At 36.3% G+C, this 17844-nt stretch overlaps 2 protein-coding genes across 2 annotated transcripts; both read right to left on the bottom strand.

Annotated features, from left to right (window-relative positions):
• Positions 1 to 699: 699 nt before the first annotated feature.
• On the bottom strand, positions 700 to 8769 carry LOC124411425 (insulin-degrading enzyme-like). Its single transcript, XM_046890519.1, is given in 16 exon segments — positions 700 to 1097; positions 1226 to 1435; positions 1543 to 1835; positions 1968 to 2174; positions 2322 to 2442; positions 2553 to 2663; positions 2779 to 2923; positions 3166 to 3275; positions 3368 to 3760; positions 3937 to 4185; positions 5157 to 5359; positions 5490 to 5990; positions 6059 to 6225; positions 6319 to 6416; positions 6419 to 6448; positions 8701 to 8769. Coding segments are annotated over 16 exon segments (3159 nt in total). The 3' UTR covers positions 700 to 845.
• Positions 8770 to 10843: 2074 nt separating this feature from the next.
• LOC124411532 (insulin-degrading enzyme) lies at positions 10844 to 17617 on the bottom strand. Its single transcript, XM_046890698.1, has 14 exons — positions 17478 to 17617; positions 16015 to 16214; positions 15444 to 15944; positions 15113 to 15315; positions 14672 to 14920; positions 14174 to 14566; positions 13972 to 14081; positions 13585 to 13729; positions 13332 to 13442; positions 13081 to 13201; positions 12531 to 12737; positions 12143 to 12435; positions 11822 to 12031; positions 10844 to 11712 (listed from the first exon to the last, which is right to left on the bottom strand). Exons 1-14 carry the CDS (start codon positions 17543 to 17545, stop codon positions 11464 to 11466), a joined length of 3060 nt encoding a protein of 1019 aa, XP_046746654.1. The 5' UTR covers positions 17546 to 17617; the 3' UTR covers positions 10844 to 11463.
• Positions 17618 to 17844: the final 227 nt, after the last annotated feature.

The following is a 17844-nucleotide window of genomic DNA, read 5'->3' as shown; positions in this document are numbered from 1 at the left end:
TGCAAATTACTGTTACAATTAGCGAATGATTCAGTAATTTTCGATTCGAGAACGTAATATTCATGGTTTCTTACCACTTCGGTTGAAGGATAGGTACTCATGATTTTTGAAATGGGAAATACTGTAAGTTAGGCTATGAATACATAATATGAATTGATAGTTGACAGAAACGAAATATTTAATATGATTTGATAGTCGTGCTAGTTATTTTCATAAAATTCACTATACGCTTTTAAAAAGAGCTTAGCTGGTGAATGATTACTACTTTTAGAAATTACCTAGTATTTTATTAAATCTTATCTAATAATATTATACCGTGTGTCTATGAGGAAAGTGCGTACCTCATGCGCGTGCATCAGTTGTTCGAATTTTATTGGCCGACAGTTACCGTTTGATTGAGCATCCGATGCAATACCAATCGCGACTGTCAGAAAATGTCCCTAGGACCCCATAACTGGTATATCTAGAAAATGACCGCTTCGCTCCCTGCGGTGATTTTCAAAGAGATGGATTCGCGTGCGATTGTACAGATCACAAGTATAAGTTACCAATCCCAGATATGTGAAGATAAAGAAGTAACATGCATACCAGCGATACGCATATACGTATCTTATTATATGAATGAAATAAAAGATTTGTCAATACTTTTCTCTATTTGAAAGTCTGTCTTGATAATCATGATCGAATTTTATAGTCACATTGAACAACGTACGTGGGATTGGTGAACAATCGTTTTATAATACAATCATCTCATAGTTCAATCCATTCGAAATCATGCCCTACTATTTAATAACATATGTCTCGGATACCCACGTCCGGTGCATCGTATCCATTATACTTGATCATTATAATTTACATCTGCTCATATTTTTCTTTGGGATATCAATAAATGGCTTTACCAGAGGGTACAACGCTTGGGTTGAACTAAACGCCATCGCGTCATTAATTCTACAAGCTGTATTTAGATGAGATTCCGAGGACGGAGATGATCCATTTTCCGTGACGTTGACCTCTGTACGTCCAGCTCCGCCTTCAGCCATTGAAACTACATGTACCGAAAGTTTACATCTAGTTGGAGCTGAATACAGTAGGACATCCTAAAAATTGGAAAGAAACACCTGTACACATGCTATACATGATAAAATATTTCTTACAATGTACATTCATGTTTAAGTAAGACTACACCACAATATGTCAAATAAAACGGCAAGATACTCGTGCATACCTTATAAAATTTGACAACCATTTCTTTCGTTATAGTTCTCATGTAGGATACTTCGATGTTAGCCCTATCGAAATTGTATCGTTGGCCCAATATTTCAGACCAGAACAAACTCGACAGATCGTCCAGCATTTTCGGTTTCTCTAATTTTCTTGTAGCTAAGGCATCTTTGTGTCTTGAGAATTCTTCTTCCGGTATATCAACCAACTGGCCCTGAAGTAAAAGTAATGGAAAATACACACTCAAACGATGAAGCAAATAGCTCAAAACAAGCTTAAAAACAGAAGCATATGAGGCTCAACATGATCCAGGAAACTGACCAACATCGCCTCCAAAAAGGCCTCTATTCTTTGTTCAACATATCGAGGGTGTTTGTCACTTTGCACAGTAAAGATCAGACCTTGTGCACTGTTTGTTCTTCGTATTCCACTTGATATGATGTAACCCAGCTGTTCTTTGGTTCTCAAGTTATCAAAGTAGGGTTCAAATATTATTTCATCCAGAAGCTCCAAAAGCATGTTTGATTCTAGCGCCTGATGATCACATTGGTAGTACACTTGGACGCATGAACTTTTGTGCAAATTATTATCGACCTCGTAAAGAAAGTTACAACCTGCAATATTGTAAATGAGAGTGTTAGTTACGCATTTCCGGAATTAAGTAGCTGTTATGTACATCAAACTATAATAGAGAAACAATTTTAATAACATATGGAGGAAGTCTAACTAATAGATGTTACACTGACCTTCCTCTAATTTAACATCCCGACATAGAAGTAATTGTCGTGGTAATAGTGGTGTGACTTGTGGCAACGTGTTGATCAATTTAAATTCAAATAGTTTAGCCATATCTAACGCTTCCGACTTGGTCACGTTTCCATGTAGTAAACATTCAATGTGCACTTTTCCTAACATCTGCAGTATAAACTGTTGTACCCTTTCCTCTGTCAATACTGAAAACATGGCGATTTTATTGATGAAACCTCAAATTGGACCATAAGTCACTCGCGACTCACACTGCTTCGAAATATAGTCAGAAAAACTGTAGGATTCAACCATTTATACAGCTAGGTATAATATAAAACGCACATCCTACTTACATGGAGTTGAGTCTAACAACTCATCTGTGGTCCATTTAGTTTCTGCAAGCAAAACCCGCAAGTGGTAATCAGCATGATCGTGAGGCTGGTCAGCATCCATATTTTTCAAACTCCTAATATACTGCAACCAACACGGTGAAGAATAAATCCATTAAGCATAACAATACGTAAATAATACCATTACTTGATGGTACAGGAGAAATTGTGGTCCTCGTGATGTCTTATACTCACATTTTCTTTAATGATTTCGAATCGTTGCGGATCCACTTTAAAACTGGCCATCTGATCAATGATTTTCTCAAGGAATATTCGCTGCTTGTCACTATAGCCTCCGATTACCAACTAAAGAAAACATCATTACATTGCGCAAATAACGATATACTCCGCTAAAGTTATTGCCGATGAAAAAAAAGAAAAAAATGAGGAACATATTTTAACGTCAACTATAGATACTCACAGTCATTCCGTAGTTGCTATGACTAAGAGACCACCACACTCCTGCAAGTTCAGCAGCATAAGTATATTCATTCAATGAATCGCGGAACAGCTCCACGAACATGTGTGCTAAATTGCGACTAACTGGATCCATATACGCCAAAGGACTGAAAACATATGTTATGCTAAAAACGGATATTGAAGTTTTCTTTATTAGAATTGTTAGATTTTTGAATGACAATTCTAATGTTAGATTAAAGTCATGATACAAATCTAATTAATCACATTGGTCAGAATTTTTCAATACATTCAGGTATGGGTAGATAGTTACAAGTGCACTGTATAAATCCTGTAACTTACTGTGGACATTCAAATCAAAATTTTGTGTAGAATCAAAGAAACTGCTCACCTAATAAAGTCAAAGCTAAGATTAGCCTTAGGCAAGAGAAATTCATCATCTTGCTTGAACCAAACTCGCATTAGCGCTGTATCTTCAATAATTACTGGGAATTTGTTTGCCTGTAAATCCAATTGTAAGATTTCATCAAATCGTCGAATGATTTCGCTGATAAAACTAGATTAACAACTAACTGAACGACTGCGGTACTCACGTCAGGCTCTTGTGGTTTTAGCTCAAAATTTGTTGGTATGAATTCGTTTTTAGCTGGAAGTCGTAGATCCGGGTTCAGACCTGCATTTCTCCATTTTTCAATAATGTCATTTGGTATTTTTTCTTTCATATATCGAGTTCCATACCAAGTTTCCTTTTCACTAGCAATATCCTCATACTGCTGAGCTACAACAGAGATTCTAACATTTTCCGGAGTCAGATAACTCAGTACCTTTTCAATCAAGTCCGGTCTCCATTCTTTGAACAACCGAGGTCCTGTCAAGACTTCCTGCATGGGATAATGTCGCAAACAACCTACAGTTGAGTTGACCAAACCACAAGGTGACGACTTCTCTTGGTAACCGAAATTTATTGTCCCCATGGCTTTGTATTCCTACAATAGATGTATACAACATGTATAAAGGAATCAGATTGCTTCATAGGCAGGAAAAATCGATTACAACATTTTTACAGAACAGACAAGCAAAGAAACAGACAGAAATGAAAGCGATTTAATAAAAACGTGGTAAGAAATAGAAAATTCGGCATAATAAATTAACGAGCACTCACTTCAAAAATCCATGAAATAGGACCTTGGGTTTTCACCAAATTGATGTACTGAAACGTCAACAAGACAATATCATCGATGTGTTCCATTCCCTTTTCCGTTAGATCGACATAAATGCCAAAAAAGTTGAAACCTCTAGATCCTTCTTCGCTTACAGCTAGTAAGCTACTACTCCAGCCTCTGGTTTTTAATGTAGACAACAGAGAACCTTCACCTTCGTGTCCAAGAAGATGCGAAACATAAGACGACGGCTGGCAATGAGAATAAAAACTGTACATTTCGGACGACATTATCAGACTTATTGTTTAATAGATGATATCGTTGCTGAAGGTTGATATAAACTTCAACATAAGCTAGAATGGCAAAATCTTAGCTATTTCTTCGTTTATAGGGTAATCTAAATGAACGTGCATGTTATCTGTAAAATGGATTGTGTGTTATATGAAAAATTGATTGAAGAAAAATTGCGGCCAAATATTACAATCCGATAACATGTAAATTGACCGTCATTTGCGTAGCTCGCAAACGACGGTCGGGCCATTTTCCGTCATGTATAAAAAAAATTACTTTTTAGTCAAAGACAATTCGCAAAAAGTTTCAAATTTTTCAAGATCGCAGCTTTTGGGAAAAATCAATTTTTGCGCGTTCTTCGTTGAAAACGATGGATTGACGGTTCCTACCAAATTCTGAAAACATTATTTCCGACCAATTCAGAAAAAAATATTATTTTTTCCCTCTTACAACATTTCCTTAAGTGCACAGTGTTCGAGTTATGGAAGATGTATACTTGGTGGGGTAGAAGTATAAAATTAATTGCCAACCAATTTGGTGGGGGTCGAGGTCGAACCTTATTCACGTTCATTTGTACTACCCCATATACCGTGTGTGCATGACTTAGACCGTATCAGGAAAGTGCGCACCTTATGCGCGTGGGTCAAGTCATTCGAATTTTATTGGCCGACAATTACCGCCTGATTGACCAGCCGACGCAATACCAATCGCGACTGTCAGAAAATGTTCCTAGGAGCCCACCATTAGCTGTGAACTCCTACGGACATTTTCTGACAGTCGCGATCGCTTCGGCTGCACAATCACGCGATAACTGCTGGCCAATAAAATTGAAAAGACTTGACGCACGCGCTCCAGGTGCGCTCTTTCCTCATCGATACACAGTATATACGTAAAATTCGAAATCAAGAGGTGATAAAATTTAAAAACTCACCGCAGATCGGAAATATTCTCGCAAGTCAGGTAACGGAAACATTATGCTTAGATCTCTCGTATCCTTTATGGGTACGATATATAATTTTGTTTGAAAATGCTCCTCAGAAAATGGATGTTCGACCCAGTTTGGTAAATCAACGTTAGCATTTTTCACATTAGAAAAAAATGTAGTAACTAAGGTTTCCAATTCTTCGAGACTTTCTGTAAAATTGTTTAATCCTTAGAACAAGCCTAATTAATTCTTTGCACAAGAAATTTGATGAAAAATAGTAATGTGCTTTGCTAATAAATATATAATACCTGTGCGGTAGAAATATTACTATTATCTAACCTTTTCCAAGAACACTGAGCGACATAATGTTGGCTGAGTACCATTTTTCGTGAAATTTCAACAGTTCGTCTCTGACGTTGATACCAGCTTTCCTCGGAATCACGTCCAACGTCTCCTTACTTCCCGTTCCAAATTTCGAATACGGATGTTTAGGATTTGCCAATGATTTATGTAACTGACTAATTCGCCATGCATCGTTCTTTACATTTGATTCATGCTCAAGATCAACAGCATTCAATTCCCTCTCGGTGGCTGACTCGGTGAACAATGGGGTCAAAAAAAATTGAGAAAACCGATCCAACGCCCCGGACAAGTTTTCTGGGTCCACGTCAAAATAGTAATTCGTGTAATCCTCGCCGGTAGATGCGTCACTTGCCCCACCATGTTCGGAGATGTATTTTGTATAATCATTCTCCCCTGGATATTTTTCTGTTCCAAGAAAAAGCATGTGCTCACAAAAGTGAGCCAGACCTGGTAATTCTGCGGGGTCACTCATAGTTCCTGAAATGCGTAAAAGTTGCTGCGATGAAGTGAGTAAATTGAATGAAAATGAGAAAATTTTCACTTACCGACATTAACGTCGAGAGATGCAGCGCTTTTGTCAGTCGTTGAATCGCTTATCAGTAGCACCTTCATTTTATTCGGTAATATCAGACCCCTGTAAAGCCTTTCATCGTTCTGGGATTTAATAATGTCATCAAAGCGTATTGCATCGTTTGTCGTGGGGAGCCCTCGTCTTGAACCATATCGAATTATAACCAATGATTAATGAATACTTGATGAAAGGTACCATGTATGTGAAATTATAAAAATACGAATATTCACTAACTTGCAGCAAAGATCCGTTTCCGTGTGACTGATATTGATATTTTTACATAGCTTTTCCATAATTGATCTCCGATCGGCAGTGGACAAAATGAAAATATCTCTGGGGTGAGTGTCGTGAAGTAACAGGAAGTCTGCAAGAACACGAAATGAGTTATGTACACGGAAATTAAGCTTATCGATGCATGCTTGCGTTAATCTACGACGAATTCGTGAACTACGGAAGAAACCTCGAACGAATATTTGAAATACAATATATTTTAATTATCATTTTTTGGAATCTCGATTCTGAATTAATGTTGTTTCTGTTTAGAGAAGAAACGAACTTGTCTCTTTTATCACGTTTAAAATATGGCTTTGCTGGATATAATACCATGTTGGATCGACGGCACTGCAAATCCACACTTCCTAAAATGTGCAATATTCGTTTGAAAAAAGTGATCATCGGCGTAGGTGTGATTAGAGGCTAACCTTATAAGAAATGAACCTTTTTTCTTGGACCAACACTAAAGGCATTGAAATCCCCACAAAGTGAAGTAACAGCAAATTTCAAACTGGTAAGCGACTCTTCCACACAGAGAAATTTGACAAGAAGTTTGTAAAAATTCAAAATACAAATTGTTTTGGATCTACAAGACAATTTAAAAATAAACAATTATATGTATTTCCAAATAATTTCTGTTTTAGAAGACTACATGGATATTTATACATGCAGTTGCAGTATGAGTGTCATAATAAAAGTTTTATGTATGATATTGTATATGACTTATTTTACCAATGTTCACCAACATAATACACAAGTATGAATTAAAAAAAAATTTGCAATATTGCAGATGCTATGCAATGAATGGTGGATATTGAGACATTACAGCAAGATTGCAGCGACATTGCTCAATCTAACCACAATCATTGCCAATACATATTGCAAAGTTATGTTGCTGCAACGTCTCGACGCTGTATGGGATGGGAATATCAACATTACTGTGCTGCCTACGCCATGTCGCAGTTAAACATACGATATTGAAATTCTTTGCATAAGGCACATTTTTTTTCTTTTGTAATACGACCGATCATGAGAACTGTTCCTCTACGGTTTGAATGCCCTTATTACGGGGAGACAATTTTCCGAAGTTACTTATAATTTCCATCATATTTTGCGATGTTTTCAGTAGCAACATTCTCTAACCAGTGAAACGAGTGATTACGATTACTGATTTTAATCAAATTTCCTGGAACTGCTGGTAAAACTATAATACTGAGTTTCGTTGTGGATATTATCGCACCCAGCCGATCAGTATACCATATGTAATATCCAATGATTGAATAAAATGGTCATTGATCACAATTCAATGGCCTAAAAATATTATAGGGAGCTCTAAAATCGCCAATATGATTCAGTAACGATCATAAAATATCGCATTGTTTTATCCGCTAGGAAAAAAAATCTGAAAAGCTTCGCTATAGTTCAAATGGAACTTTTCATTGAACATCGAAAATACAAATCAACATTCCACACATTCTGAATAATAAAGTGCTCCGTCTCCCAACGTTAGGTCTGTATTACTATTAAAAATTCCATACGAGTAGTTTTCAGAGCAAGAAATTCGTGACTTGACAATATTTTTCTGCTAGACACAAATGATTTTTCAACATTTTTTAGCCAATAAAAGATTAATGAAAAGCATGTAGGCCATTTTTTATCCAAAGCAACCTGTTTCCCACATCATTTGGCACATATATTCCAGAACTCATAAAATTTAACCCCCGCACAATTATGACATTCGAGTTCGCCTTGCAATGAGATATAACATAATCAATATGCAGTGGGATATATCGGGCCGAAACGTGGAAGCAAGCTATTTCGGCGCCTACAGATAGGCAACCAAAGTTGCACTTTTCCATCTTAGGAATAAATTGCAACGTCAATTACTTACGTATAGGCGTCCAGATGACTTGTTTCCACGTTTAGGCCCGGTTTACTGGCCGTCTGCTATTTGTACCAGATTATCGCCTTGATCGGGAGATTGGAACCTTCCACGAAAACATGAACATAAAGTTAGACACTGACGAAAAACACATAATCCCAGCAGGATAATCAATTACTATAAATTTACGAAAATTGGTACAGTCGTTACGTTCGAAAATCCGTCACGCTTTGATAGTTATATATCCTGATCGGGTGAACTGCACACACACAATTTATGAATAAAAATAAGTAAATCCAAATGAACTTACAAGGAACAAACTATATATAGGCTTATGCCACTGCTTCGAAACGATTGAAGTGTTTTCAAATATCCGCGGGACAACTTAAAAAGCAATGATCGTACAATCGTATCACATGATGTCCCCTGCATGAGGAAGTTTGACAGCAGTCACTGCCAACCAACACCAAATATACTCTACTGATGGATCCTAAAATATTCTGAACATCTTCCTTCTCCCACCATGCCATCAGACTGAAAGAGAATAATACAGCGTCATCAGTTTCTTGACTTCCACTAATAATAATAACAATAATAACAATAATAATAATAATGTAACTTGAAGTGAAGTTTTATTTTCCGTAGAGTAAATTAGCTGTTACACTGCCTGGCATATGGCACACCATTATTGTTTCTATACCTCATAAAAAGCTAACACTCCATGTACCCATGAACTCAGAAATACAAATTGGTCACGCACTTAATTATTTCTACATTCAAAATTTGGAAAAATATTTCAACCTTATCGAACTGAAAATCACTTCTTTCGCGGTAAATTTTTTCACACGTCTGCATATTATTTTTTTTCAGATTTTAAGCCCTGTTTATGTCCTGAAAATATACTTGAAATGACAAGATGTACAGCCATTAATGTGTAGTTATGTGTAACTATATTAATAAAACAATTTGTGTCCAGGGAAAGATTTACTCGTGAAAATAACGATCAATGTTAACATTTCCAACTCCAAGAATAATATTTTCCTGGTTGACTGTCGACCGCGTGTAACGATGTACCTGGAATCATTATTTCCTGGTTTGAATCATGCCAACGATCGGTGGCTTCAAGAATTGGTTTTCCGGGGATCCTTCTTCTGCAAACTCTGATTTATTGTATTCAGTCACATTTAAGCATCTTGAAAAATGAAATGACAGCATTAAATGCAGCATCACTAAACTCAGCGTGAATTTCTCCTACACGATTAATCGAGTGATCGGTATTTCAGAGCTGTAAGCGTTAATGGTTTTTTTCCTACAAGCGCGCATAGTATAGCGATTGTGACATGTTGACTGAATATATTCCTGAGAAATTCCCTGGTAGAACCAAAAAGTATCTCTTTTTAAAACTTTCTCATTAGTTCCATGCAGGTGTATGACGCTTCAACAACTTTTGCGCAATTTTCAATTCTTTGTCACATATCAAAGCCCGTTATGATTTATCGAAAGAATATTCGCGACCTGAACGATTCTTCCGAGGTAAAATAGCCCGAACAACTTCCGTTCAATATAAGGCGTACCGTTTATTATTGTCTATTTTTTACAACAGTCGACAATTAACGCATTTCAACAACATTATACATTTGGAATAGTACTCCACTGTAGGTATGAGGCGTCCTTGGCCTGCATTCTCGCGAATATTGTAGTCGTCGAAGTGGGTGAAAAAAATTCTTCGACAATCCGTAAGACACGGATCAAAAGGGAAAGGAGGAGCCGCTTATACGATGCTAAGGAAATGCTTGTAAATGGCAGGGTTTCACCCCTTTACGCCGTGAGATCGCGTCACGGGATTTACCCATGCGTATACATGCTGGATAAACTAATATCGTTGTATGTCGAAGCGCTCTGCTCAGAGTACGAGTGCGGGAAAGAGAAGAAAGTGAACGCGTTTTGCTTATACCGACAAAAGCGTCCAGATCTCTTTTTAGTTTTTTCTTGCGCTATGTATACACAACTGTCCTCTAAGGAATGTGCTATGCGCTCTTAGTTTATTCTTGTAACCTTTGTTTAAGAAATTGTTTGAATAACAAAATACTCCAGTATTATTTATTAAATTTTTTATATAGAATTATAATTTCAATTTAATGGCAACGACCTTCTCTAGGTATCAACGCAACGATCAATTGACACTACAGGGAATTAACTATACAGGGTGTACCAAAAGTATGGAAACCCTAGAAATCTCGAGGGGTTCGGTGAATAAAAAAATTACCAGTCAAGAAAAACGCCTAAATAGGGTTGAGAACTGGGCCATCCAAAGCCGATCCTTTTTCAGCCGAATAGTAAGATAATTACTAACTGTGTATATCAGTCGCAATTATCAGGCTAGCGGTAAGCAAGATGCTCCAGACGCGCGATAGAAATAAAATTTATTTAGCTCTATTAGAACCGGGAAAGACTTCTGAAAATTGAAAAATTGCAATACACAGCAAGAACGGCGAGAAATAATTTTCATAAATTTTGCTCCGAGATCATAGAAGCAACTGTGGCAACGTTTTCAAACTTATGGTTTTTTTTTTTATACTGGCACACAATATTAATGGCTGGTTGATAACGAAAGAATCATATTTTTGTAATGATGCTCTTTATTTGCATAAAATTCATTAGCGTCTGAATCGCTCACGGCTAGTGCAAAAATAACCAAATAATCTATTGCACATTATTTACTGTATGTATGTACAATGTATGTACCAAATGACTGTCGATGAATTTGGAAATTCTTCTAAGGTTTCCTTCCTGTTGCCATTTTTGAACGTGTAACTGTGATTGAGGTGAAAATTACAAATTATTACCAATTCGGGTGTACCATAAATAAATTGGATGGATATTGACCACAGATAGACGTGCATATCTTAATTTTCTGGTGAAACGGTGGATTTACGAAATAATTTTTCCGTTTAAATTTTGTCCTTGTAATACTAAACGAATTTCACTGTCACATTGAAAAATAAAAAAAAACCAGGGTGGCTAACCAATAATCCCATATCATAATCGATTACTCAAGGCTGTTCGATCAATGTGATTAGATAATACTCAAGGATATGTCATATAAACCTAAGATGGGAAATGTTCATGCCTCTCCTAAAATACATGTCATGACTCTATCAATTCATAATATTTTAGGAAACTAGGTGTGGAGCATCACATTTACAAACCAATGTACCCAAACATTATAATTTTGATCTTCGACCTTTTCTGGGTATATCAATGAATGGCTTCAGCAGAGGATATAATGCTTGACTTGATTTAAATGACATCACGTCCCTAATTCTATGGGGTGTATTTGGACTGGTTTCCGTAGAGGGAGTTGATCCTTCGTCTGCAACGTTCGCGTCGGGATGTCCAGCACCACCTTCCACCATTGAAACTACATGGACTGAAAGCTTGTGTCTACTTGGGGATGAACTGTGTATAGCCTCCTAAAATATAAAGTACATAACACTTTTTGTAGCTATAAATCTGTAAATCATGTTTTGACATCAGATAATACAGTGATGCTGACTAAAATGGCAAGAAAGAGAAACGTACCTTGTAAAATTGAATAACCATTTCTTTTGTTATGGTTCTCATGTAGGCTACTTCGATGTTAGCTTTATCGAAATTGTATTGTTGTGTTGAGATTTCAGACCAAAACAAAGCTGACAAAGTGCTCATCATTTTTGGCTTCTCCAATCTCTTTATAGCCAAAGCCTCTTTATGTCTACTAAATTCTTCTTCTGACATATCAACTAGCTGACCCTGAGAAGCAATAAAGCCAAGATATACGGGAATTCGAGTAGTAAATGACAAAACAAACAAAGATCAATCTGAAATGACAAGCAAACGGTAATCTTAATCCAGGAAACTCACCAACATTGACTCCAAAAAGGCTTCTATTCTTTGTTCAACGTGCCGAGGATGCTTGTCACTTTGCACAATGATTCTCAGACCTTGGGCACCGTTTGTTCTTCGTATTCCACTAAATACGATATAGCCAAGCTGTTCTTTGGTTCGCAAAGTATTGAAGCAGGGTTCAGTTATAATTTGAACCAATAACTCTAGAAGCATGTTTGATTCTGTTGCCTGAAGATGACATTGGTAGTATACTTCGGCACATGAACTTCTGTGTAATTTGTTCTCGATCTCGTAAAGGAAGTGACAACCTGAATTTCGTAATTCAAATTAATGTGTCACGCATGTTATCATATACTAATTTTTAATTACCAAACTATACCATGCTTACAGCTATTACACATACCATCGTCTAATCTCACCTCCCGGTGTAAAACTAATTGTCGAGGCAATAACGGTGTAACTTGCGGCAATGTATTAGTTAATCTTGATTCAACAAGCTTGACAATATCTAACGCTTCCGACTTGGTTACATTTCCATGGACTAAACATTCAATATGCATTTTTCCTAGAATTTGTGGTATAAATTGTTGTACCCTTTCCACTGTCAAATCTGAAATTACAATTTTTTATGTATTTTGATATTGAGCCACGTTGCTTGAAACTTACTTTTCATTAGCTTATACAGATCAGTATTGGGTAGCATCCAATTATATTTCATAAGTAATTACATTTGAAGTACGAATTACAGATGTAATGTAAGGAAATTATAATTGGAAGGAAATCAATTACAAATTAAAAAAATAATTTGTAATTGATTGTGATATAATAACAAATTATTTTCTCAATTTGTAATTGATTAATTAATTACATTATCATGCCCAACAATGATATAGATAAACTGTGTAGTCCAGTCTTTAACGTAACCACACAAATGAAATTTACATCTTACTCACGTGAAGTTGCATCTAACAGTTCATCCTTGGTCCAAACAGTTTCTGCTAACAGAACCGCTAAATAGTAAACGGCATGTTGATATGGTTGCTCAGCATCAAAATTTTTCAGACCTCTAATATACTAAAACCAATACGATGAAAAATATATTCACAGAAAATCAAGATGCCTGCAATACTAGCACTAATAATATTCTTACTGGTTACCGAATGCTGTTGTAAACAAGAAATTCATCATATATGAATCTACTTACATTTTCTTTTATAATGTCAAATCGTTGTACATCAATTCTGAAACTGACCATTCGATCAATAATTTTCGCAAGCAAAACGTGTTGTTTGTCGTTATAGCCTCCAATTCCTAGCTGAAAGAAAAAATGACTAGTCTCATGATGTGGTGATCAAATAGCATAAGTTGTATAAGCTTTTGAAACCTAACACAAAGCAAAAAAATCGTAATGGCAAGTGGCATAACATTTCATATCGACTGATTAACTGATTACTCACAATCATTCCATATTTGCTATTACTAAGTTCCCATTTCAATCCTGCAAGATCAGCAGCATAGGCATATTCGTTTAATGAATCACAAAACAGCTGTACAAACATGTATGCTAGATTGCAACTAACTGGATCCATATACGCCAAAGGACTGAAAATATATATTATGCTAAAAACTGATATTGAAGTTTTCTTTATTAGTATTCATAGATCTTTGAATAACAATTCTAATGTTAGATTGAAGTCATGATACAAATCTAATTAATCACATTGGTCAGAATTTTCAATACATTCGGATATGGGGTAAATAGTTACAAGTGTGCAGTAGAAATTCTGCAACTTACTGCGGACATTCAAATCAAAATTTTGTGTAAAATCAAAGACATTGCTCACCTAACAAAGTCCAAGCTAAGATTGGCCTTAGGCAAGAGAAATTCATCATCTTGCTTGAACCAAACTCGCATTAGCGCTGTATCCTCAATAATTACTGGGAATTTATTTGCCTGTAAATCCAATTGTAAAATTTCATCAAATCGTCGAATGATTTCGCTGATAAAACTAGATTAACAACTAACTGAACAACTTTGGTACTCACATCAGGCTCTTGTGGTTTTAGATCAAAATTTGTTGGGATGAATTCGTTTTTAGCTGGAAGTCGTAGATCCGGGTTTAGACCTGCATTTCTCCATTTTTCAATAATGTCATTTGGTATTTTTTCTTTTATATACCGAGTTCCATACCAAGTTTCCTTTTCACTAGCAATGTCCTCATACTGCTGAGCTACAACAGAGACTCTAATATTTTCCGGAGTCAGATAACCCAGAACCATCTCAATCAACTCTGGTTTCCATTCCGTCAAGAGCCGTGGCCCTGTCAATATTTCTTGCATAGGATACTCTTGCAAACAATGCACAGTTGAATTTACCCAACTACGTGGTGATGACTTTTCTTTGAAACGAAAGTTCATTGCGGCTATATCTTTACATTCCTGTAACAAATACCAATATATAAAATCTAAGAACGATAAACGAGACGAGATTCTATTAGTAGCTAGGAACAAAAATTTTCCAACAATCAATTAATGAGTTCTCACTTCAAATATCCATGATACGGGACCTTCTTTTTTCAGCAAATTAATGTATTGAAAAGTTAATGTAACAATGTCATCAATGTGTTTGATTCCCTCTTCGGTTAAATCAACATAGGCACCAAAAAAACCAAAACCTCTAGCTGCCTGACGTCGTCCGGATACCAAAGAATTACTCCAACCTTTTGCTTTTAATGCGGACAAAAGTGAACCCTCACCCTCATGCCCAAGGAGGTGTGAAATGTAATTGGCTGGCTGAGAACGAAATAATACAAATTATCTTATCAGAAAATATTATAAACATATCAAGGTGGAAATTAAACATGAATTTACTACCAGTATGTCAAAATCTGTTATATCTATTTAAGTACGTTAACATAATAAAGAATTGGGTAACTGGTATGTTAATTGCAGATTTAGTATGAGTACTTAAATTCAGTAACTTACTGCCGATCTGAAATGTTCACGTAAGTCAGGTATTGGAAATGTCATGTTCAGATTTCTCACATCTTTGATGGGTACAATATACCATCTTGTTTGAAAATCATCCTTAGAAAATGGATGTTCATCCCAAGTCGGTACATCGACGTCAAGATTTTCAACATTAGAAAATAGTTTCGTAACTAAGGTTTCCAATTCATCAAGACTTTCTGCAGAAGTAACGTTTCATAAGTACAAACTCTTTCTTGCTTTAATGAAATGCTTCAAAAATAATATTACTCAATACTTTAGGGTAGTATTTTGGCAGCAGAAACACTGTGAGAAGAAAGTAACTGACCTTTTCCAAGTACACTTAGCGACATGATATTGGCAGAATACCACTTTTTGTGAAATTTCAACAATTCATCTCTGACATTGATACCATTTTTCTTAGGAATTACATCCAATGTTTCTTTATTTCCTGTTCCAAATTTGGAGTACGCGTGATTTGGATTCGCAGATGATTTTTCCAACTGATCCATTCGCCAAGTATCATTGGGTATATTTTTTTCATGCTCAAGATTAACAGCATTCAATTCCCTCTCGGTAGCTGACTCAGTGAACAATGGTTTCAGAAAGAACTGAGAAAACCTGTCCAAAGCTCCAGGCAAACTTTCTGGAGTCACGTCAAAGTAGTAATTCGTGTGATCTGGGTAGGTAGCTGCGTTACTTGCCCCACCATGTTCCGAAAGGTATTTTCCATATTCATTCTCTAATGGAAATTTCTCGGTTCCAAGAAAAAGCATGTGCTCACAGAAGTGTGCCAAACCGGGCAGATCTGCAGGATCACTCATGTATCCTGAAATTAATTGATTGATATAGTGACTTAATAAGTAAAGAGCTACGTGAAAAGTAAGTTGATAGCTTACCAACATTAACGTCGAGGGATGCAGCACTTTTATCAGTTGTTGAATCGCTTATGAGTAGTACCTTCATTCTGTTGGGTAATATAAGGCCCCTATAAAGCCTTTTGTCATTCTGGGATTTGATTATGTCATTAAATCGAATGGTATCATTTGTCTGAACAGGTGATGTTGCCATCGAAGCGGTTACCTCTGACGATTCTCGTCTTAAAAAAATACAATTCAATCATTCAATATTTAATGAATATATGAAAATATAAATGTAAAGGTAACGAACTCTTAAAAAATAGGTAAACAGTCAGTCTTACAACAAACAAGAGTGCAAATATTTACTAACTTGCATACGGGAACCTCGTTAGGATGTATATCGACGTTTTGACAAAGGTTCTCCATAATGACTCGTATTTCAATTGATAAAAAAGAAAATTTGTTTACATGACAAATCGATAACAGCTGGCTAATCCACCGATAAATTTCACGATTATCGCTGTGAAAATGTCAGGTGCTGCCTACGGACCAGCGCAGAGTCATGCCCTGAATTTGTTTCTTCCCTTTTGCACTTATTGATGATAATTACAATACAGAAATAATGTATCGCTAAACATAACCCGCGGGGTTAATCGTATTGCAAAAACGCGTCCTTCGAATCAAGCGACGAGTCAAAAAAGAAGGAAGTCAAGGTCCTAATACCCATGGTGAAAGAAAACGAGGTGGCTCTTGCGCATCGACTGCCGCTCAGCCATTAATAATGTGCCTGCACATGGCACACATGACGTCATTTATATTTAACTATGATTGTATCACGTGACTTTGCTGCTGTGCATCTCCGTTTACAGCACACGTTGTTTTCATGGTATAGCCGTGATTGATCAAAGAATCGTGAATGAGTTGGAATGAGCTACAACGCGTTATAAGCAACCAATGTGAATAACTATGGAGGGTAGAGGTATGAAGCAGTGTCTTGGGTCATAGTCGGAAGACAAATACCTGCAGGTCAAAAAAAAAAAGGAGCAGTATCTCACATGGGTTTTCAACTGAAAAAGTATCCGCCAAAAAGCAGCAAACACTGGTTCAACAGGTCACCAGAATGGCTTATGGCGCCCATGAGTAATATGGGTGGCAATCTGATTGGCGCTTGGTAATCAGGGTTCAATCGGGTTATATTTCTTACGTCCGTGATCGGGTTCAATGAGTGAACAAGTCAAAAGAATTGCCGCGCTGTGAAACTCAATTTACCTCGAATAAGTTTTTTAGCTATTCGATTTCCAGTTAGATAATACGAAGCCGTTTCATTGGTTAGATTAGATCAGATCTAACAGCAGACGCCAATAATATCGCTGCGCATGTTATGGTCCAACTTCGTAGCCACAGACTATAAATCTATGATGGTTGCACATCACGAAGCTGCACATCTTATAATTTAACCTCTAATTTATAATTTCTGATACGTATTTAAGTTTAATAAATACCTGACAAATCTCGACGAACATAGAGAAATATAGAGCGGCCTATATGTAATCACCCTCAAAGAAAACATTTATTGATTATATTTTATTATTAAGTAGGAATATTAGATTTAAAGAGCTCAATTCGTTAGCTACCGAACAGTTTTATACTTCAGTATTCTATACCTATTTACTTTGGTTCTATTTACGTCCGCACCCGCGAAGAACCGCGCCAACGGAAAAATTCGTAACACATCTGAAAATTGGTTGATTGTAGATGATTCAAAATATTTTTACTGTACAAACAGGAATATGTGAATATCTATATCATTTTATAAAATTATAGAGTATTAGGAACATATTAAAGAATCGTGGTAAATTTTGATTACTC

The sequence above is a fragment of the Diprion similis genome, chromosome 10, assembly GCF_021155765.1.
Source record: "Diprion similis isolate iyDipSimi1 chromosome 10, iyDipSimi1.1, whole genome shotgun sequence".
NCBI classification, from domain to species: Eukaryota; Metazoa; Arthropoda; class Insecta; order Hymenoptera; family Diprionidae; genus Diprion; species Diprion similis.
This window is presented reverse-complemented; position numbering and strand designations above follow the sequence as displayed.